This window comes from Meriones unguiculatus, chromosome 14, assembly GCF_030254825.1.
Source record: "Meriones unguiculatus strain TT.TT164.6M chromosome 14, Bangor_MerUng_6.1, whole genome shotgun sequence".
NCBI lineage: Eukaryota > Metazoa > Chordata > Mammalia > Rodentia > Muridae > Meriones > Meriones unguiculatus.
This window is the reverse complement of record NC_083361.1, coordinates 26,470,474-26,494,696: the sequence shown is the minus strand read 5'-3', so window position 1 is coordinate 26,494,696 and position 24,223 is coordinate 26,470,474. Positions and strand designations below refer to the sequence as shown.

The 24,223-nt window shown below is 35.0% G+C and overlaps 1 protein-coding gene across 5 annotated transcripts in view; it reads left to right on the top strand.

The window, feature by feature from the left end:
- Window positions 1-22,186, top strand: part of Far1 (fatty acyl-CoA reductase 1) — a 61,533-nt gene extending 39,347 nt beyond the window's left edge. For 4 of the 5 annotated variants that reach the window (XM_021659810.2, XM_021659811.2, XM_060367005.1 and 1 more), the window contains 7 exons: window positions 575-619; window positions 728-846; window positions 1,463-1,530; window positions 3,196-3,367; window positions 11,025-11,154; window positions 16,702-16,829; window positions 18,769-22,186. In XM_021659810.2, coding sequence (XP_021515485.1) covers window positions 575-619; window positions 728-846; window positions 1,463-1,530; window positions 3,196-3,367; window positions 11,025-11,154; window positions 16,702-16,829; window positions 18,769-18,931 — 825 coding nt within the window. In that variant the 3' untranslated portion in view covers window positions 18,932-22,186. Of the gene's footprint in view, window positions 1-574; window positions 620-727; window positions 847-1,462; window positions 1,531-3,195; window positions 3,368-3,671; window positions 3,844-11,024; window positions 11,155-16,701; window positions 16,830-18,768 lie in introns of all 5 variants that reach the window. The other variant, XM_021659812.2, reaches the window with a different exon arrangement.
- The last annotated feature ends 2,037 nt before the right edge of the window (window positions 22,187-24,223 follow it).

Here is a 24,223-nt window from a genome sequence, read left to right as displayed (position 1 = left end):
ATTCTCTTTTCTTCTGATTTACACACTAAATTTGAGGAGCATATATCATTTCCCCTTAATCAAGATGCTGTACTAATAAATAGAATATCAAAGGTAAACAGGCTTACTTCAGGAAAAGTTATGGAAAGTTTATATATATATATATATATATATATATATATATATGAAAAAAGGAAAAAATATGTATATATATTTAAATTAACATATACATTAATATATATGTGTATATTATATATTTAATATACACATCTATACATTTATATATGTATTTAATATATAAAATAAATCTATACATATATTATATGTATATATACATATATATTTTTTTCCTTTGCAAAGACTTAGCAGAGCTAGCTAATGCTTTAAAAATACTTTAATTTAGTCATTATGACCCCAGATGAAACTTTTTGGAACATTTTTGGGATCTAAGAATATTCTGCATGGCATGTAAATTTTTCATAGGGTTTGGGGAAAAAGTACAGAGTTTACATTTGGAGTTAACACTTTGAAATAATAAATCTACTACAATGATAGCTTTAATCTCTTCTTTTTTTTCTTTAATTTTTGGCATTAGGGATGGATTGATAACTTTAATGGACCAAGTGGTCTCTTCATTGCGGTAAATAAACTTTTTATGATATTATGATTACCTGTATCTTTATACATATGTGCATGTATACATGTTTTGGTTCCGTATCTTAAGGTGTTGTTTTTAATTTCAACAAAGGCAGGGAAAGGAATTCTTCGAACAATGCGTGCCTCCAACAATGCCCTTGCAGATCTTGTTCCTGTAGATGTAGTTGTCAACACGAGCCTTGCTGCAGCCTGGTATTCCGGAGTTAATAGGTATATGAGGCAATGATGTTGCATATTAACTGTGTAGTAACTGAGAGGGAAAAGGAACTTCTGATTGTAATCCTTTGGTCTTGATTGTGCTGTATTGGTAAAGTGTCCTATTAGGATATAAGAAATACCACTGCCTGTTCTAAAGAGCTTATACAGTGGAAGCAGTACTATGTGGACCCATCCGTGGTAATAAATAAATAAATAAATAAATAAATAAATAAATAAATAAAGTTCATTCTCATGTATTTACAGGTTTCTTAGGAACTAAAAATGGGGGGGGGTTCAGCAAGATGTGTGTGTGAGGGAGAAATCCTTATAAAAGATGATTTAAGCCAAAGTAAAACTTAGTGTAAACTCAAGTTGGAATTCACAAGAAATGCTTTATGTATGTCAGTCATGGCACACTAGAGCAGCTATGATCCACCTGTGAGCATTGTTTTGGACAGTAATGGTAGCATTTATAGCTAAAGCCTAAACATTTAAGAAATAAGGGTACTTTTTATATAATAGAGAAAAGGTAGTCATTGTGTCTTCCTACTTTGATAGTATGTAAGACTTAGCTTAGACACTTTTGACTTCCTCTTATGTTTATTTGCTTTCATCTTTGTCTTTGCAGACCAAGAAACATCATGGTGTATAATTGCACAACAGGCAGCACCAATCCTTTCCACTGGGGGGAAGTTGGTATGATTTTATCTGTTTTTGAATGTTAGAACGTAAAGTGTTCACTGAGTTTTTAGTGTTACAATACCCATGAGGCATTAGAGGCACTGAGTTACAAAGATACTAAAGATACTGTTATTTTAGTTACTGTTTGAGATTAACTACCAGTCTTGCCTTGTGGTTCATCTTTAATATTTCCCAATATAAGAGTGGTCTGATATATGTATCCACTCACCTAGTCAGGCCCAAGCTGTTCTCTTGTTATCTGCAACATCCTCATAGACTACCAGTAGTCTGGGGACAGTTTTTTTTCCCCCTAACTAATGAGCACACTGAGGCCTGAAGTTGCCAGTCAGGTAAGAGTAGGTCAGTCAGTTGGTCCCCAGAGTTACAAGTGAAGGAAGTAGTATATGGTTTGCCAAGATACATTCTGCCAAAGGCAAACATCCTTAGCATGTAGTACATTTGTTAACTAGCTCTAAAATAGGGCTAATACCACTTGAAGCATGCTGATTTTAAGTTATTAAGTGAGTCAGATATAAATTTATTTATGGCATTGCTTTTTGTTATAGATCTATTTTATTTCTAATTGAACTTTTGCTATCCTTAAAGAGTAATTTTGTTTGTTTTTTAAAATAGATTGGTGCTAGGAATCAATCTGCCCCTTTCCTCACCCATCCACAAAGTCTTGTGCATGCTAGGCAAGCACTCTACTGCTCCATTTCTGTTTTTTTTTGTTTTTTTTTGAGAGAGAAACTTTTACTATGTAGCTCAGACTGGCCTGGAACTTGTAGTATAGTAGTATAGCCCAGGCTGGCCTCAAATTATCTATCCTCCTACCTCAGCCTCCCAAGTGCTGGAATTACAGGCATGTACCACCACACCTAGCAACCTTAAAGTAATCTTACATGATATTTGTCCTACGATTTTTCTGTGGCATTTCTATTTAAATTTAAAGCTTGAAGTATATAAGAAAACACTGTAGAGTGATTTCACAAGACTTTAAGTCATGGTCCCTCAGGTATAGTGAAGCATCTTAAGTGAGTGAGATTTTCATACTTTTGTTGTGCCATACAGTTTTGTGAAAAATCAAATTCAACATTATTCAGTGAATACCTAAGTGTACATTTCCATTAAAGTATTAATTAACGTAGATGATATCAAGTTTGATTGTGTTGATGTTGAATAACCTAAATAAATTGTAGCAGAGGTTAATTTTGGGTTGTTTTAAGCTTGTATGATGTATGTTAATTTGAGTAACTAAATCATTCATAAACAAAGAATGATGATTTTCCTTTTCTTTTTTAAGTAAGTACAGTAATAAGAATCTGGAAAGAGGAACAGAAAGAAAGAAGCTATCGTGAGAGGTGAAATATAGAGAGTGACATTATAAACTGACCTAGGTAAAACATTAAGATTTTCAGAGTGAATTTTAGTAAAAATTCATTCATTTAATTAAAATACTGGCAGTTTTTAAGCTCCTTGGAATCAACAGTTTAATGCCCATATTCTCTTAGCTATGAAGAGTAGAAAAGCTTGGTTTTTTTTTTTTTTTTTTTTTTTTAAATGAATGAACTCTGAATGAATCTTTGGTAAAATATTTTGCATTGTACAAACATGATTTTTTTTTTCAAAACTTCATTACATGGTTATTATCAAAGCTGTTACACAACTTTTCTTCCTCAGAATACCATGTAATTTCCACTTTCAAGAGGAATCCTCTCGAACAGGCCTTCAGACGGCCCAATGTAAATCTAACCTCCAATCACCTTTTATATCATTACTGGATTGCTGTAAGCCATAAGGCCCCAGCATTCCTGTATGATATCTACCTCAGGATGACTGGAAGAAGCCCAAGGTAATGGTGACAAGCTCTGTCTTATCTGTTCCTCTGACTGTTAAACAACCCATGCTTAACACCGAAATGTGTATTAACTCTGTATCTGTTCATGCTTATGATAAGGCTTAAGGGCCTTTGTGAATGAGAAGACTCTTGAATAAGACATTGTCAGAAAAGCAAAGATAGTGTTGTAAGTCACTCTATTTGTTCTAAAGTTTGGGTGATAAATTACTGTCATATGTTGAATTTGAGGTCTAACTTTAGGTGCTTTTCTGAATAACAAATAATATTCAAAATGCTTTAACGCTTATTTTTCCTACAGGAGATTATCTAAATCATTCCTTCAAGATGAATCCTTTAAACCAAGTATTCAGGCACCCCTATGTTAAGTTCTATTCCAACAACCTAATGCTCCATTATTGGAAGGGTGTCAAACATACAGTACCTGCATTATTGCTCGATCTTGCACTCAGGTTGACAGGTCAGAAACCGTGGTAAGAAGAATAGCAGTAATACACTATGTATTGGTAAGGTGGCGGAAGCTTGCTGGACAGACACCATGTCGCTAGCATGAGCTTACCTTTAGAATTACTAACCTGATTAAGCACAATCACAATCAAGATGCCAGGACATTTCCTAGGAATTGGAGATGTTTGGAGACCATGAATGGACCTCATTTTATTCAGTCATTGATTCTCCAAAATCCCGTAATAATAGAAAATGTCCTACCTCAGGATTGTCATTGTTATTATAAGCTGAAATTGAGTCCCTTTTCTCTCTTCCTTAAAAATGAAGGGGTGACTTTTTATAGGGGATTCAGGGTAAAATATTTTGCTTTAAAGTAGATGGTTTAGTTTTATATGAAAAATATAGGATACTTCTAGAAAATTACTTGAAATATCTTAGCTACCTATTCAGCTTATAATATGGTAATTTCAGTTATTAACTAATATTCTATTTTTAAAAAGTTGACAAACAGAACTTGCTACTTTCTTATAGTTATAATATCTTTTCTTTCTTCTCTTCATTGAAACCCTACAAATGCACTTCTCCTACTGTCTTTATCACATAATGAAATATACTACAAAATGTTTATTATTTAAACTACTTTGGCACCTTTGATGCTCAGGATTTAAGCATTTATGTACAAAGAAGGTGGTGATCCAGGCCTTTCGTCAACTGCTGAAAAAAATATAAGTGAGGTATTTGACAGTTACAGTATCCTAGGATCTGAGTAACCATCAGAAACTTTTGGTAGACTGAGCGTTCAGGAAGTTTCTCATTATATATTTACTGTTGAAATAAGGGGGAGTATTGACTAGCACAACCTACAGAACAAACATTTCAAGTTTTTGAGAATGATTTGCAAATAGTTTTGCTTTATTGGAAATTTTTTTCCCGTGGGTACGAATCAAGTAAAATTAGTGATTGATGTTAGTGTATATTTATATTAGTAAACGTGCTATAATAGGGCAGAAAAGACAAAAGTGGTTCCAAAAAGTAAAATAGATTTAACAGATTATATTACCTTACAAAGAAAATGGGTTAATTCCCATTAGTTAAAACTTAATTAATTTTATTAATTCTTTAAGAATTTTATACAGGAAGTCAATTTATTTTGAATCATATTCACCCCAACTCTTTCTGTACTCACCCATATATATATATTATACATATATAAGGTATATATTTCTTTTTGGGAGGAGGTGTTGGTTTTTTCAAGACAGGGTTTTTCTGTATAGCCATGGCTGTCCTGAAACTGGATTTGTAGAGCAGGCTGGCCTGGAACTCAGAGATTCACCAGCCTCTGCCTCCTAAGTGCTGGGATTAAAGGTGTGCCCCACCACCATCTGGCTTATATTCTTTTTTAAGTAACTTATTGAGTCTAGTTTGTGCTGTCTACTTATAGCATGGATGTGGGACCGCCCACTGAGTTTTTTGGGTCTACCCAGGACCACATGCCTGAAGAAAACTTGACTCTCTTTCCACTCAGTGCTGTCAGCTCTCAATAGCTTTTTAGCTAGGGGTAGCGACACATGAGGCTTTTCCACTTTCTGTTAGAATGTTGACTGGTTTTATCTTGTTCGGGTCTGGTGAAGGTGATCACATCTGGGAGCTCAGTAAACTTAAAGAAAAAAAAATTATAATAAAAAGAAAAAGAAACACTCATAGTTACTACGAGTACAGAGAAGATAATGCTGTATAACAAGTCATCTTAGATTTAGCAGTTAAAACAGTCATCACTTCATTATTTTTTTAATCTTAGGATCAGGAATTTGCAGAGGAATCAGCTTTTGTGGTTTTAGTTTAAGAGTTTTCATGTAATCAGTAGGAGCTGAAAGAGCTGAAGTCTGATGGGGAACTTGATCATCCAGGGGACAGGTACTTTCTCTGTTTCATCAGGATTGCTCTTTGTAGGAACGTTTCAAGGCCTAGTGGTTACCTCTAAGAGTTAACTTTTACATGGCAGCTGAAATGATAGAACAAGTAAGGTGAAAGCTAGAAAATACTGCATTATCACTTTTGCCTTGTTTGTTCTTTGAGATACGATCACTTGTAGCCCAGGCTGGCCACAGATTGAGAGCCAAGATCATAGGAAATGCCATCATGAGTCACAAGCAAGTCACAAATCCTCTTAGATGTAAGGAAGAGGGGGTGTTCCAGAGAACAGTCAGACCTTGAAAATGAGCAAGTGAGAGGAATATCTTTCAGCCATATTTGAAAAGTATGCTGTAACCAATAATTCACTGTAATAGATAATTCACTCTGCCTTGAACAATGCAGTTAATTCCTTCTTCTACAAAGCCTCATGGTATCAGCTAAAGGTTAGGGTTTCACCTTTAAATGTGATCCAGTTGCAGATATGATTGTTTAGAAATAATATTGCAGATGATACTCCTCATATGAAAACTTACGAAACAAAGCAAACTAGCAGCTGCCAATATTTTCTACATATGTTGAGCGAAGCATAAGAAAATGGCTTTAGACAATGTCAAAAAGAGAAAAAATGGGAGGCATACAGCAAACACTACTCTATAAACAGTTGTCAGTTGAAATCTGGGTATATATTGATAGCTGGACTCATTCTTACTCTATGAGAATTCTTTAACCTTTTTTTCCCCCCTGAAAAAAAAGGGGGGGCAATCTTTGTAAGACTTAACAGCCGACGTGTTCTGCTTTCTTCCTGTAAAAAGTTAGACTGTAGGACAGGGGTTGGGAAACGTCTTAAAAGGGCCATGTTGTAGTAAATGTTTAGGTTTTGTAATAGTTCTGTTACTACCTCTCTGCTGTGTAAAAGAAGGAAAGCAGTCATAGATAGTTTATAAATAATGAACACGAGTGTTTCAATAAAACCTTATTCACAAAACAGTAATAGAATGGGTTTGGTGTGTGGGCTCTTGTTTGGTGACTTGTGTTACAGAGACATTGGTATACTCTTCCTTTTTATATAAACTTGTGGCTTTAAAAATCAGGAGTTTTAGTTGTGTCTATTCTAAAGAAAATCCAAAGAGATGGACTTAAATCAGAGAGATTAGAGCCTCTTCAAATCTCTTTGAGACAAATTCTTTTTGGGTCTCATTAGGTTGCTGTGGAAGAGTACCTATAATAAATATTAAATCTTTGCCTCTTACAACCTGTCACCCAAACAGAGAATGTGATATATGTCTTTACAATTGTGGAGGCTTTTTGTTTGTCTGTTTTATTTTGTTATGTTTATTTGTTTTGTCTTTCTGTCTGAAAGTTACCATGATACATTCTTAAAGGATCTTATATCTTTACACACTGGGTTTGATTTATGCTCAGAAGTTATTTTTCCCCTTTGTTTTTATTTATTAAATAAATGATGTGATATAACCTAGAATTTCTAAATTCCAGATAAAAAATGTCACTTTTTGATCTGTCATTGTTCACAGAAGTAGTACTAGCCTGACAGTAGGTTAACATCTGTCTCTGTGTCTTGTCAAGTCTGTTGCTGCTTTTTACTTTCCTAAGGGATGACCTACTGCGTTCCTTTTAACACATTCTTAGAAAACTGGTTAACTGTTGATTGCAAGGGTGACATCAGTGGAGTAGTTTACTCAGCTTTCAGTGGAAGTATATAGGGGATTCTTAGCTTTCCCATATGCTTATCCCAGTTTACTGTGTGCAGCAGTTCCTGTATAGTGACATAGGCTGCATGCTTCTCAGATCCCAAGGCACTACAGCTTTGCTTCCTCAGCCTAGCACTGTTCTGCCATTATGAGCCTACAGCCCAGGGCTTGCATACTAGCCATACTAGCCTGTATGTGCATGTGACAGCCATGCACTGCAGTAAGAAGGTAGTTTTTTTTTTTTTTAAAGAATTCCTGACTAGCCTTTTACATTTTCTCCAAATTCCATTCAGACAGTTTGCTTTCTAAGATCAGCTTTGTCTTCATTCAAGAAATCTTAACTACATTAAATTTTAGGCATATAGGTCCACTTTTTGTTATCTTCCATGTTACCAGAGCTTCAATCTCTGTAAAGCTTCCTCTAATTTTCTTTTCATGGACCTTTCAGATTTCAGTAAATGATCTTAAAGGTCATAATAGAGTCTGCCACTTAATTCTAAAATGCCACAAGCTACAGATTTTTATTATTGTTGTTTTTCCCAGTACTAAGATGTGTTACTCTGTTGTATGACAAGACACCACAACCATAGTTTCTTAAAGCAAGGTGTTTTTGTTTTGTTGTGTTTTAATTTTTATGTGTTACAATTTCTGTGAGTAGAATTCTAGAGGGGCTTGGGTGAGTGCCTTTGGCTAATAACGGTCTTTGAGCTGTAGTCAGACAGGGACCAGGACATGTACACTAGAGAGTGTCATTAAAGGAGAGGAAGGGTGTGTAGTAGCCAGGCTGCCTTCTCTCTTCATGTAGAGTTAGCCTCTCCATGTGTTGTCTGCACATGGTCTGGTTTGAGCTTCCGTGCAGCATGACAGCCTCGGGTCATTGTACAGCGTGCAAGGTGACTGAAGTCTTCAAGGGTGAGTATGATAATGAGCAAGGCAGACTACTCTTAAACCTTTCTTACCTAGTCTCTGAAGTCACCACCTCATTCTAGTGCATACAAGTATTTCTCCTTGTGATGAAAAGTTAGTCTAGGTGACAGTGTAGATTACCTTGTAGGATGGGAGACAGGAGTCTTACTGTTTCAAAGCAGGAATGACCTGAGACCTCTGTAAGTGTATAATACAAAAGTTACAAGGAGTAGGATTTGGTGCTGTAGATTATAATCTGAGCACCCAGGAAGCTGAAGCAGAAGGATTTCTGTGAGTTTGAGGCCAGCCTGGTCTACATAGTTTCAAGTCAGCATGGAGTGATTAAAACCCTGTCTCCAAAACAAAAAATGAAATCAAAACAAAAACAACAAACAAAAAAATAAGTAAATAAAAGCAACAAGGAATGTAAAAGCTTACTTAGGCAATGTACACACGTTAACTATTGTCTCAGTTTGTTCTTCAGCTATTTACTTAGTCAAGAGTAAGCAAACATTACAACTTATATAACCCTGATAGAATACCTCATTCTACTTTAAATTAATGTCATTTGTGTAATCTAGTTTACTCATTTATATGATTTTGAGTGTCAGCTAGATAAAAATCTGACTTGCTCCTTTATTTTGAAATAATTGTGAGTTCTGTTTCTTAATATATGGATTCTTGGTTAGTAGGGAGGCTATAGTACATATATAGAATCATCATTAAAGTTTCTTCGTGGTTTTTGTTGTTTAATTTACCTTCTTTGAACCTGACATTTCTCATATGTGATTCTCACCTGAGGACACTTGTCAGTATTTGAAGTTGGTCATTGCAGTGGGGAGAGGTGTGCGTCCCTTCAACCTCCAGGGTGCTAAGATGGGTGCTGCCAAGTATCTTAGTACATAGATATTTTTATTTGTGATGGCTGAGGTTGAGAAACCTTAGATAAGGTGATCATTAAGATTTGGCCTCACTGTAAATTGTGATTAATTATAGTTTTTTTTAGAAGTAAAGAATAAACATCCTCAGTAGGTACAGGACACTGTATCTATAAGCTTCACTCTGTGGCGTGTTGAACCAGAGTGATGGTACAGTTTTAAGTGAACTTTATTTCCTGATAATATCTGCAAATTTCTCATGTGTATGAGTTTTCAAATCTCCAACCCCTTCCTTCTATTTTTTTGGAGACAGGGTTGAGTTGTAAACCAGGCTAGCTCCACATTCATGGCAGTTCTCCAGCCTCACCCTACCAGGTGTGGGATTATAAGCATGCATGAGCTGCCATGCCTGAGCCCTCTAATTTTTTTAGTAAGAAATACACTTTTGAATGGTTGGATCAAGGATTGATTTTAGGGCAACTATACCACTTGAATGAATCTGTACACATGAGATTAGGCAAAATTGACAGTTAAGAAAGTCAGGGAAAAATGTTTACTAATACTTGTTGGAAAATAATGTGAATTATGTGTGTTTGGGATAAAATTAATATATACTGCCTGTGATATACTGTATTATATAAATTTCAATTTTTAAAAAAAATTTTCTTTATAAAACTCTTGTTTATTAAAGCAACTGTCAGTTTTATCTATATGGTTTACTTCTAGATAAAGCTTTGGATGTTTGATAATTCTTTTCCTGTTTAACGGAGAATTTATTCTGGGATTCTGTAGTGAATGAAATAGTTTTTCTTTACACTGTATTGCCTCATTTCCTTTACATATTTTAGATTCAGGGTTTCTTTATAAATGTATTGGGTATATTATCACAGTTTCTTGGCTAATTATGCTGCTTTTATTTTCTTCATTATTTCTCATATTCTGATTTTTTCCCGTGCCCCCATTTATAAAGCCCTTAATTTGAGGTCTTTCTAAATTTTATATACTTTTAGCTAATACTTGTGGGAATATAAATGCAATTCTTAAATTTCTTCTGGTATTTTGGGGGTATATTTGATTCAGAAAGCTTTTTCTTAATTATTACTTGGATCAGTGCTTTGATATCAATGACTTGTGGCAAGTGATAATAAATAAAATGTCAGATAAGATTAAGGTTCCTTGTCCTGTAAAAAGAAACAAAGAAGTAATATACTTATTTGTTTCTCAAAGAAAGGACATGGCTGAGGCCAGAGGAGAATATTTCAGAAAGTCCTCAGTATTAGTCATTGATTTCACAACACATCCAGGTAATAAGGAGTAGTTCCAATCACCATTGAAGAGAAAGTTCTTGTATTTTTCTAATAGAGTTGACTAAATACCAAAGGAATATTTCTGTATATCTGCTTCAGTGATGCTGAAGCAGTGGCATTATAATATAGTTGTAGAATTTGTGTTGTGGATTCTCACTAAGTACAGGTTAGCTAAAAGGCAAAGGAAGACTAAACTGAATCCTTTTGCTTAGTATGATATATAGAAAATTTTAATGTAAACTTTAGTATTTGCATATCATTTGAGAATTCTGTGTCAGCAGAACTTGTACAGGCAACATTAAATTCACTTTGCTACTGCTTCCAATTTGCTTTTCCATTTTGAATTATAAATAGTTCTCCCACGATACAGAAATATTCTGGTTCTCTGCTGGTTTGGTACACTTGCGGAATTACAGTTGGGAGTGAACGGTTGGGACGCTTCCTTACCCATTCTATATACTATATGAATCTCTTGATTTTTCTTGAAATACAGGATGATGAAAACAATCACTCGTCTTCACAAAGCCATGGTATTTCTTGAATATTTCACAAGCAACTCTTGGGTTTGGAATACTGATAATGTTAATATGTTAATGAACCAACTAAACCCTGAAGATAAAAAGGCAAGTATTTTCTCTTTTTGGTTTAAAAATGTGACCAGTAAGCCCCCCGGAACCTAGGCATTTCCCATAACCATAACATAGGAAAGTCATTGATCTGGTTATATTTCCTCAGTGTTCAATCTTAATATGTATATAGAGATAAGACTTGCTTTGCTTTAAAATTAAAATTAAAATCAAAGGCTTTTTAAATTAAGTTATTTTTTTCTTCAAATAAGGTTGAATTCAAAGAGAACTTAACATTTCTATGGGTTTTATGGTCAGGATATTTTGTTTTCTCTAAATTTTTTTGTGGGGGTGGAGGATGATGGACTCCAATTGTTTTTACTTGTTTGTTTATTATATACTCTCTGTCATTTTACTATGGTTGTTTGAAAGTTAAACTGTGTTCCTTCTGAAGTTACTTCAGATTGTTTTGTTTTGTTGAGACAGTGTTTTACTATGTAGTCTTGGCCAGGCTGGCCTCCTCAAGAGATCCATCTGTCTCCGCTTTGTAAGTGTTGCATTAAAGACTTGTGCAGTATACTATGACCAAGCTACGTCGTATATCTTCCTATGTCTTAGGTTGAATAAATCAGTTACCTCCTTTTAGGGGTATAGCAATACTAGGGATTGAACTTAGAGCCTTATTTCTTAGTTGCTTTCTCTTTATGGTAATGAGAGCCTTAACTTGAGTTTGCTGTGATAATACCTTCAGCTTTCCAGCTATGTGTAAGCTTACATATTACTGTAGTTCTCCAACTGAAGCCTTATAATTAGGAGACATTCCCTCCATCCATTTTCATTCCTGGTGCTTCTTTTTATTTTCATTTTCTTCTCTCTGACATGTATCTAAGAATACTAGAATATGGCTTAGTTAGGAGACTTATAGTGAACCTTCAGCTTTTGGTTGTCATTCTTTAGTTCCCCCTAGTTTTTTTTCTTAACACAATTTCAGCATATCAAAGATTATTTTATGTTCTGTTTATTTTGTTCAGTTGAAAAGTCAGTTATTTGTTTTGCTGACTTTCTTCCAGGTTTTCCACATGTTTGGTATTCTGAAACTTTCTTTGGGCTTTCTATACCTGTAGATTGGGTGTCTTTCAGCAATTTTGGAAGTTTCTTAAGCATTTGTTTCTTCAAATGTCTCTTTCTCTCTGGTCTTTCCTTCTCACAGAATTGTTATGTGGTAGATCATGATGCCCTAAGTTTTTTAACCTCAATTAAATATTTTGCTTTTTGTCTAAAATGTAAATAATTTGTTTAAATTCAGTAGCCAGTCAGTTGAGTTTAAACCATTCCCTTGAGTTTTTATACTTTAATTTTTAGAAAGTTCAACTGTATCTTGGACATTTCTTCATAACTGCTCTGAATCTTCTCTTCATAGTTGACATTTAAATGATAGGCAGTGTCTGATTCTGCTGCTTGAGCAGAATGATAAGCAAAACAACAACAAACAGACAGACTGTTAACTCAGGGTACCTTGTTTTTATGTTGTTTTGCTAATCATTATTTGTTTTCCTGTAATTCATATTCCTTGAGGTTTCTATTGAAATTTGGGGAGATAGATTGAAGTTGAAGCTTTCTATAAGATTTTGCATTTTCTGTTTATTTGGCAAAACGCATGTTCACAGAAAAATTAGTCCTATTTGCCCCAAACTGGAAACAACAGAACAATGAAGCAACAGAAGAATGAAAACAAAACACTGTATATGCTGTTTGTGTGAAGTTACAAATGGCAAAAAAACAAAACAAAACAAAACAAAAAAACCCAACCCAAAAAAACTAGCATTTAATATTCAAGATGACTGTTACCTCTTAGGAGCAGGTAGCCCAGTACCTATATAGCTCTCAGCATGAGCTAGCAAGGAGGCCTTCATAAACCAGGGCCTCTAAAACATCCGCCGAGGACTTCAGCTTAGCGCAGGTGAATTCAGTATTTACCTGAAGATTGGTTCAGGGTTAGTTTTTCAAAAAGACTTTTTGTTTTTTCATTCATTGAATTAAAAAAAAAATATTTTTTATTGTTTGATTTAACCTGATATATATAAACTACCTTGAACATATAAAAACTTAAAAATAATATAGACTATTCTGCTTCACTTCTTTCATATTGTGCCTTTTGCACAGTAGCACATCTCAGTGTGGACAAGCCATAATTGGTTTTTGTGGCTTATGAATTCTATATTAGAAGTAGAGAACCAACCCATTCCACTAGCTTTGTAGATATGAAGTTTCCATCTGAGTGAATTTTTTTTTTTTGGGGGGGGTTGCTTTTTTGTTTGTTTGTTTCTTTTTCTTTTTTTTTTTTCTTTCCCGAGACAGGATTTTTTTTGTGTGACAAGAGCCCTGGCTGTCTTGGACTCATTTTGTAGAGCAGGCTGGCCTTGAACCCACAGAGATCAGCCTATATCTGCCTCCCAAGTGCTGGGATTAAAGGTTCTAGGTGATATTTTATTTATTTTTTACCCTTACTCTGAAGGTATAGTTCTTTTATTTTACTTTTAGAATTTATTTTTGCAGATATTCTAGAAGCCTCCCTCACTTACATGACATAGCATATGGATCTAGTCTTCATTTCTCACTGTAGTCCTCAGGACAGGCTCAACTCATCAGAGCCTGCAGATATTCTTTGGTGGAATTTTTTTTTGTGGCTCTTTCTGATCCGTTATCTTTTCTTTCCCCTCTTTTTATTCTCTCCCTTGTTAGGCTTAATATATAGCCTATTTTGCTTAATAATTATTAGAGAGCAATCGCTCAGTTGAGAAACCTAGAATGTTATTATTCCTTGTTGTCTATCATACCCTTTCCTCCTTTCTCCCAGAGGTAACAGTTATCTTGAGCACTAAATTAATTTTCCCTTTTGTGACTACACACAAATAGCATTATACAATATTTTTTTAGTCTTATGTTGATGGATATTTATTTTGAGTTTGGGGCTGTAAGGATTAATTGTTCTGTGAATATTATTTATACAGATGTGTTCTGCTGTGTAGAGTGTATGCCAAGAAATTGAATTGAGGGGTATAGTTTATTCACTTGTTCAGTTTAGTTTATTGAAATAGATCTCCCAAGTGGTTAAGTCCATTTATATTCCAAATACTAGTGTATATGAGCTCCTGTTCTAAATAGTGCTTTGTATTTTTTAGCTTGTCATTGATTTTTTTTGAGTTTTAGATCATGCACCTCAATCCCATTCATCTCCATATCTCTTCATATCTGCTCTCCACCCTTGTAAACTCCCCTCAAAATAAAACAAAATATAAAAGTAACAAAACAGCCTGTGTGTATGTGTGTGTGAGAGAGAGAGACAGAGAGACAGAGAGGGAGAAGAGCGGAAAGAGGAAGAGAAAGAGATGGTGTCTTGATACCAGTATGTATTTTCTACTAAAATCTTATGATGTAATTGTTGTTTTTAAAGTAAAATCCCAAATGCTTGATTTTACCAATGAAGGCTCGGGAGCCAGATGCTAGGGTGAAAGCCTGCTAGCTCAGAAAGGCAAAGAGTAAACCCAGGTGACCTTCCTGATCCACCTATGTCCCAGAAGGAAAAAAAAAAAAAAAAAAGCTCTTTCTCTTTCTCTACACTCTTCAAACGGAATGTCTCTCTTTTCTACATCCTCTGTGTCTTTTTATCCTCTGGACTTCCTCTCACTTTCTATTTTTTCCCCCCATGTTCACTTACTATCAACTGGTTGCCCTGCCTCTTGATCTAGGGCTAATTTTATTTAATCCTGTTTACAGGAAGCTCTTGGAATAAAGGTGTGTGCTAGGGCTGAGCCACACCACAGCCAGAAACAGGTTTTTCTAGTTCACAATCTCAGGGTTTACAATATGAGCAGATATCCTGCAACATGTAATCAGCTGCTATTAGTCCCTTCCTTCCAAAACTGTTGAAGATTAAGCATCCACCATGTACTCTGAAAGGGACACAAATAAATTAGTACAGTCTATGCAGTAAATAGATAATTTGTCAGGATCATGACTTATCTGTTGCCTTTCATTTCTTCTTCCACCTTCAGGCATTCACAGAGACTTGTGTGGACAGTCTGGAATCTGGAGTTATTCTCTTTCAGTCCTGAAGAACACCCTTTAGTGTTACTTCTCTATTGTGGGTTGTGTTAGATTGCTCTAGTTTTTATTCTTCCAGATTTATCTTTATTCCCTCTTTCTTTTTCAAGTATCTTTACACTGGTATGGATTATTACATTAGTAATCTGTTGAACACTTGGAAAAGATGGTCTTTTGGCTCTACTGCATCTGTAATTAACAGTTTTGGTATTTGTTTAGTAGGTAATCTGTCTGTCTTGTTTTAGACTCATTCTCAGATGCCTAAATGTTTATGTATATATGTATTGGGCATGGTATTTAAATACGTGTTTGGTGTTTCATCATTTTTTAGGCAACATGTTCTTAGGTGATGCTTCTGTTTGTTTATTTTATTTTTTTTTGTTTGTTTGTTTTGTTTTGTTTTTTTGTTTCTTGTGGGACTCCAGGCACACATTGTGTATAGACGTATGTACTTTCTTAAAACAGCTTCTTTGTGAAATCAAGTCTTCATCCATGTTGGTACTATGGTACTATCTTTTCATTTTAGTAGTTTGTTTCTAATATTTTCTTCTCTGGAGCTTGTTCCTTTTAGATGATGGCTTATAGTGTTATTTCACAAAAATACCTGATGGCCTGAAAGACTTTATTTCTATAAAGTCTGCTTTTCTAGATTTATCTATACTTTTCATCAAATGACACAGAAGCTGTTACTAAAATCCTAAAGCAGCATTCATGGCTAGGTTTTGCTTTTTATTGTTTAGCGTTTGTGTGTGTATTTGTGTGGTGGTTGTTATTGAGACAGGGTCTTACTATGTAGCACATTGTCTTATCACTGTTTTCTTGTTGTGAAGAGACATCGTGACCAAGGCAACTCCTACTTGTGGTCTTGCTTACACTCTCAGAGGGTGAGTTCTTTGGCATCGTGGCAGGAGCATGGTGACATACAGGCAGCCTCTGAGGTAGTTGTTGAGAGCTACACCCTGATTCTTAGTCAAAGAGGTAGAGAGCTTAGGCCTGGTATGGGCTTTTGAAATTTCAAAGGCTACCCAGACACTCTTCATCCAACAAGACCAAACCTAATCCTTTCAAAGAGTTTCACTCCCTGCTAACTAAGCATTCAAAATATGAGCGTGTGGGGGTGATGCTTACTTAAGCCACCACACAGAGACTGGCTTCAAACTGGTGACCCTCCTGTCTACTATGTGTACTAGGTGATGCATACAGTATACACCACCTTACTCTGCTTGACTTCTCTTGATGCTAGATTTTTCTCTAGGGAAGTTAATCTTTATCCTATAGAAAATATACAGGAAGAAGGGGAAGTTGCAGGTGGAAAAGAACTTGAAATGTGTATCAATTCATATGGAAAGTCGTTAGGGACACATAGATGTTGACAGTAGAAAAGGCAGTACTATATTGATATGCTTTGTTGTCTTTTCATTTGGGATTGTGCTTCAGAAAATAAATTTTTTGACAAATTACAAAAAATTAGGAATGTAATAACTTTTTTTCTTACCATAGACCTTTAATATTGATGTACGGCAGTTACACTGGGCAGAATATATAGAGAACTACTGCATGGGGACTAAAAAATACGTATTGAATGAAGAGATGTCTGGCCTCCCTGCAGCTAGAAAGCATCTGAACAAGTAAGTTTGGCATAGGCTCATTGCAAGTTTCTCTTAGTCGTGAAGTATTTCAGTGTGCATTGGTAAAGTAGTATTCTAAATAAAAATAATATATTGAAGAAAATGCTTGCCCTTGGGTTTGTAACTATGTGGTATTTATTTACCTTAAGATTATTAAAAGACTGGGGAGATGGCTTTGTGGTTAAGAGTACTTGCTGCTTTTTAAGGGACCAGAGTTTGATTCCCAGATTGCATGGTATATCATAACTACCTCTAACTCCAGTTCTGGAAGATCCCATACCATCTTTTGGCTTCCACAAGCACACAGGTACACAGACATACATGCATGCAAATCAACCATACACATAAAATAAAGAAATAAAGATTAATAAAACTTAATATCTTCATTAATTTATGTTTATTTCTGTGTATGAACTTTGGGCAGAACTTAGTTTTGAAAAATCACTATTTACTTCTCTTAACTTTCTGTTGAAAAAGTGAAAGTATTAGCAGAAAGTGAAAATATTATTTGATCCAGAAGTTACTTAGGAATTTTTTTTTAACTTATAGCATAGAATAATGGTTCATTTGACTCTTAGCAGAAAAACAGTACATGTTGAATATTATGCTAAAACATAATAAACTCAGAAAATAGGCAGATCAGCTGTAGTCAACCATTCAGAGATTTGAGTACTACTAAGGGTTATCTCATTGTATTTTTTTTTTAAATGATTTCTCTGATTCATTATTATTCACTTGCCAAAGTCACAGCGCAATAGAGCTTACAAAATGCCAGATTTATTGATGAGGAAAACATGTTTGCAAGATCATATTTTACTGGGAAGGAAACTAGAACGTAGATGTTTTCAGTACTTACTTAAAGCTGCAATCTCTACTTCTACATCTACTTCAGCATCTTTGTTGCTGAGTCCTGTCTTGGACTGCATGATTAAGTTACTGGAATTTATAATGTGCCTATCTGAAGGTTTAAATTTCTTCAGACAACCATCAAAAGCTATCAAAAATGTTTAGAAATAATGAGCAAGGTGGCTTGCTTGCTGATCTTTGAAAGCAGAAATGTCCTTTATGGAGCTAATGCTGTATTTAACTTTTTTTGTTTTGTTTTTTTGAGACAGGGCTTCTCTCTGTGTAGCTTTGACTGTCCTGGACTCATTTTGTAAACCAGGCTGGCCTTGAACTAACAGAGATCCGTCTGCCTCTGCCTCTCCAAGTGCTGGGATTATAAGCATGTGCCACCATGCCTGGCTTGGTGTTTAACTTTTAGATGAGGACTTATCAGTTGGCTTTCGAGTTGGATACTAATAGCTATCAGTGTTTTGTTTTTTTTTTTGAGGTTAAATAGAAGCTCCAGAAATTCAAGACATGTTCTGTTTTGCTTCCAGTTTGTTTGCTTGCTTGTCTGCTTTCTCACTTCTTTTCTTCCTTCCTTCCCTTTCTCCCTTTCCAAATTTTCCCTGCTTCTTTCTTTTTTTCTGATTGGGTCTCATTCTGTAGCTGAGTCTGGCCTCAAACTCAGGATTTCCCTGCTCAGATTCAGCCTCCCGAAAGTTAGGATTACAGATAGAAGCCACCATGCATGGCTTAGCCTTCAGTTTGTTGATGTCTACCATAGGAATAGGCACACAGGAATTCTCAGTTAAACTATTGCTTACTAAGCTTATAGTTCAGGTATACTGATATAAAAAGACTTCGCTATACTCTCTTGCTGGAGTGTTGCATTGGTTTGCTACTGCCCATGTAGGTTTGTGTATTTTTGTGCATGTATGGCAGGTATATTTGAATTTTGTGCTAACTTGAACTTAATAAATTTAGTTTTTCAATGTTGAAAGTTAAAAGATGGCTTAGAATTTTGCTTAAATTGATTACTATTAATTAGCTCCTATCCAAAAATAATTTTATTCTAGAAAATATTTAGTGTGTCTCTTGATTTACTTTCCAGGTTGCGGAATATTCGTTACGGTTTCAATACTATCCTCGTGATACTTATCTGGCGCATTTTTATTGCAAGATCACAAATGGCAAGAAACATCTGGTACTTTGTGGTTAGTCTGTGTTACAAATTTCTGTCATACTTCCGAGCATCCAGCACTATGAGATACTGAAGACCAAGAATTTAGCATTAGAACATCTATGCATACGGTGATCTAAATGCACAAAATGTAAAATGTACTTAAGTCATCTCACCTTTTGTTACGACATTAAACCATCTTAAATTGGAGCGTGGAGTAAATTATGGTCCATTTTATGTAACATTTTAATGTTTATGCTCAAAATCTAGTGAACATACTGTGGTATGCCAGCTCAGATCTGCAATAGCCACTCAAACTACGATTTAACATTTTAATCCTTGGAATGCAAAGTGTAGGAAGAGGGCAGAAGTGGGGCTATGGGAACATTGACCAGTATAACTGTGCAGTTCTGGAACATACTAGTTAAAACATGCCTTAACATGCAGTCCTAATATTCAGTGCAATGGGAAGTGTGCAGATAGGAGGCCTAGAAAAATTAGTTAAATATTTGCTTCAGTATTGATTTCTTTCTTTCTTTCTTTCTTTCTTTCTTTCTTTCTTTCTTTCTTTCTTTCTAAATCAGATGAGAGGCGGAGTTTAGGTTTGCTAAAACCACAGGCATGTATTTTTGCTTCCTATAAGTTATAGGTGGTATCAAGTACAAAGACACGTTTTAATTTTTTTATGATTAAATGTATGTTGCATATCATTTTCCTGCAAATAATCAGTTACTCTTATGATCAGAAGGCCAAATATTATCTAAAGACACTAATGAAGCTAAATGAATTAGAAACTCCATATCAGTACACACTGTGCATTTGAAACAAAGTGAAAACATACACTAAAACTGTGTTAGTATCAAAAGAATAGGAAAACATTTTCTAGTCCACATTTTGATCAGATGGAACTCTGCTAAGATGTGTTTTCATTTTGAAGAGGATTTCTTGAGACTTGATTAGAGGTGGGATTGGGGAAGGGTTCATCATGTGCGCTCTCCTCCCTTACAAATTTTCTCACAGGACCTGCCCCACTGAATGTGCATTATTATGAGGGATGGAGTTGCAGCTTCTAACATTAAGAAATTGTCCTCATGTGTTTGCCGGCACATACAGATTTTGACCATGAAAGCTGAATTACTTTTAAAAAATGCATAAGTATGTGTATAAAATTAAATAAAGGATTTTTCCTTGTAATGTAGCAAACTGTTGAATGAGTTTCAAGTCATCATTTATTTGCATGTTGTTTTAGCTTTAGAAAGAAAGACATGCATTTTAGGAATAAGTATAGCAAGAAAATTGATGTGTTTTTATTGACACATTACAGTTTCCTTTAAATTTTACTAGTTTGTTACTATTATTTTTTAATGGCTTGTTCAGCACAACACTGTTAAAATTATGCTGATCAAGTTGTGCTACGTTTAAATCATCAGCAGTGTATGTTGAAAGTGCTTAAGAGGGTCAGTTCACAGTACAAGACATTAAACATAACTTCACATTTTAATGTTTTTGCCAATTGAAATACAGTGTAGAAGAAGTTTATTTTACTATTGTGAAAAAACAAAATGTAAAAGAAACCCACTTTTTCCATACAGGTATATAATCTTGAAAAGGAAAAAAAAAATGCTTCTGTGTTGAAGCCAGACTTTGTGTAGTAGAACTTATAAACATTATTTTAAAAGAAATATGTATGTAAATATCTGTGTATTTTTTGGAATGACACTGAAGTCTCTGGTCTAGGACCATGCCTGTGTAAGGTGTGAGAGACCATGATAGTGTGTGAAAATGGATGTGATTTAAGGTGGTCCATATAAGATATATTGAGTACTCCATGTCTCCAAATACATTTCCATGATGTAATTAAAACACACTAACCTTTGAATGATTTTTGTACATCATCCAAATATACCTAGAATCTGGTAAATTGTCTTTAGGTCTCAGAAAAGAATCAGGTACAATGTGGACAGGCTCATGAAGTGAATTGGACATGTGTCTTCTGTTTTATTGCTCTTGTAATCTAATTTAAAGAAGTGCTAACTAGGGGCATTCTCACTGAGGTTACAAATTAATATTGTGTGTTTAGAATTTTGTTGTCAAAAGAATAAATGATGCTAATCCTGGAATTTACAATTTTGAAATTAGTATGGAGAGTAAAATGTGACATTGTTGGTCATCTCCAACTAAGGTCATATTTAAAAGAGTTTGGAAATGTATTCTGTTTGTAATTTACTAGACAGTGCTTTTAGTTGTGATTATATTTTCCATACAGATTATTCAATAGGACAACCTGCAAAATAATCTATTTCATTCAACTCATTTGGCAAAACTGTATTCCAAACCATTTGGTTTTCTCCCCTTATCTTTCCTTCTCTGAACTCTGGCATACATATTTGTACACTGTAATGTCATTGTAACTGTTTTATTGCCTTGGCAACGCTAATGTATCTTAAAGCTTAGTGCAGATAAGCATGACCAGGGTCATATGTTGTTTGACTTCAGGTTGACATAGAATAAGCGTTTCTCCAGTCTGCCAGTTGAAGCTTGGAAGTGGGAGGGCACTCTCCCCTCTTCCCTTTGTGTTTGTCTATAGGAACTAATTGGGAAATTTTTGTTTTGTGTTTTTGTTTGTTTGTTTAAGTGTAAACTGATAATCTTTTATAAGAAGTAAATAGAAACATTGGGTGCCTTTGTTTGTAAACCAAAAAGTAATAAATGAATCCCTATATTTCTATTATAGCATCTATTGTATTTTTACATTGTGGAAATCATCCATGAGTTAATGTGGCTACAATGACAGGAAGTAGTCCTTGAACCTTTTGTCTTTTTTAGGTGTCCTCATCCATTCTCACATCTTTTTATGTCTGAGTTGTTCACATAGCACTTTAGGGGAAGCATACAGGCAGAACGAACACTTAAATATTTTTATATAGTAGTTAATGAAGGACATTTTCTGGTTTGTTTTTGAATGTAAACAGAACCAGACCACCAGCATGTTCCTAGGGTGAATGACATTGTGTTAGTTTATAGGTCCTTCACCAGTAATTGATCTGGCTTCATTTGAAGGCTTATTCATTTTCATAGAGACTGAGTGAACTGCTTGGGGGAGGCTGAGAGTGTGTCAGGATAGGGTTGGCGTGTAAGTGGCTTCATAAGCATGCCTTTCTAGGCCAACATCCAGCTCTGCCTTGAACCCGTTTGCACTGACTATCTCTGCTTTGAGAAAACATTCTAACTTTGCATGAGAAGCTTAGAGAAAAGGGTATATGCGCCGTAACTTACAAACATGAGTTTATCAGTCTGTTTAAATATATATGAAATATTTTCTTAATAAAGAAAATTTGAGCAACATTAAGTTTGGTGTGCTCCTTTGCAAATTGATTAGTCTAAAATGCATTTACTTAGAAAAGCTCTAAGTAGTATATAAGTTTAATACCTTTCCTACTGGCTTGCTCTCTGAGAAAGAAAGCTCTCTTGATTCTGTGTGTGCTTGCGCTGGGCTGAAAATCATGGATTATTTTCCAAATTTGTTAAAATGTATAAATGGTCCTTTGAAATATTCTCAATTTATTTATGATAAATACGCTGATGACTTTGACATAGTAACATAATTTTATATGAATAAGCCTTTTACAAAAGGAAACATTTCATGTAAATAGACAGATGAGGTTATTTTGTTTGAAATAGTCATCCAGGGAGATCATATATTTTCTTTTGTCATTGTTTAGTTTAATATTAAATACTTAATTTCCTGCTTTACTTCACATCTTTCTCAGGATCTTATCTCTTCTTTCAACGTGGTTCTTAGTTTCATGAGAGCAAATTCAGCCAGCACGTAAGACATTGTGAACATACTAGCTGACGCTTAGTGCTTACTGTTGTGTTAGCACAGGTCTAAGCATTTTTGTGTGATGTTCTCTTTTTGCCTTACAGCAAGCCCTCTGTTTGAGGCACTTCTGTTGCCCCTGTTTAGAAGTGTGGTAACCAAAGTATATGACACATAATACTATTCAGTGGAGAGCTAGAACCTGAACTAGTACTAGCTCTGATGCCCACAGTCTTGTTCAACACAGTCTTGTTCACTATCGCTGGCCTTCTGTAGCCACATCTGTGGAATAACCAACATGGCTTGAAAATAATTTTTAATTACTTACAAACTTTTGTTCCCTAAATAATATGGTATAGCTTTGTTCTTGTTCCTTTAATTACCTGGGTGTATTTCTCAGGTGATTTTGTTGTATAAACCAATATATACTTAAACTTAGATGGTTAATCTATTCTATACTAGGGTCATGTAGTATATACTGTTATACTGTTATACATGTCCTGTGCTGAGTGACTGTTTAAGTAGTGTTCATATCATATTAGGTATACGTACTCTAGAAGTACTTTCATGTGTACAGACCAGTGTGCACACACTGTACAATTTCTCTAAAGGACTTGTGCATCCAAAGATTTTTGGATTTGAAACTAATTCACTGTTAGATAAGTTCCTTGTCAAGTTGTGCTTAATGTTTATTTTTCATTCCTAAAACTCCACACTCGCTTTTTCAGTAATACTGGATACCTATTATGTTAGGTACTGTTTTATCTCACAAGTGTCTTTATCACCATATGATAAGCTTCAAAGTGGCCCAGTCCTAAATGTGACATGCTGTCTTTCCTTAAGAGCTTTTTTATTTGATAAAAGCAGGTTAATATATACCACAGATAAGGCTAAAATGCAGCTAATAGGAAGAAGTACTTACTGCTTTAAGAAAATCTCATACATGCATGAGTTATTTGAGTTGTGATTTGAACACACCCAGCAGGAGAAGGGTTATGAAGAGTGGCTTCCAGGCATTAGGAAGTGTGTCTGCAAAGACAAGCATGTGATGAACCACAAGGAAATCTGTTTTTAAGAAGCCCCCTCCAATTTTATGTAATGCTGATGTTCACTGAAGCTGGAGAGGATTGTTGGTTGAGTGAGTCCTGGTGAGGTACCGTGTTCTAGGTTAGCCCACTGGGATTTCAAGAGAACATCAAGAAAAATCAAGATACTAGGATGTAGACATACATAAATGTCTAAAATGGCCTGAACTGAGTGAGGAGGCCAAAATACTAGATGTTTCTGCCGCGTAGGGAGATAGGGTAAGCTAGCTTTTGTTGCACTCTTTCATATTTTCTTTGTTATGCCATTGTTTTGTTTATAAAACAAAGTTTCTGTTTTAAGTTACAGATGAGGGCATAGCATAAAGAAAAAAAAGAAAAACAGCAAGGGTTAAAATGTAGTTTTGCTTCATTAAAAGGCCGGAGTCTATTCATTCTGGAGTGTTAGCTTGAGGAACAATGTCTGGCTCACAGCTTGTCTGGGTCTTGTGTTTTAGTTTTTCCTAAGTGTTCCCATACTTAA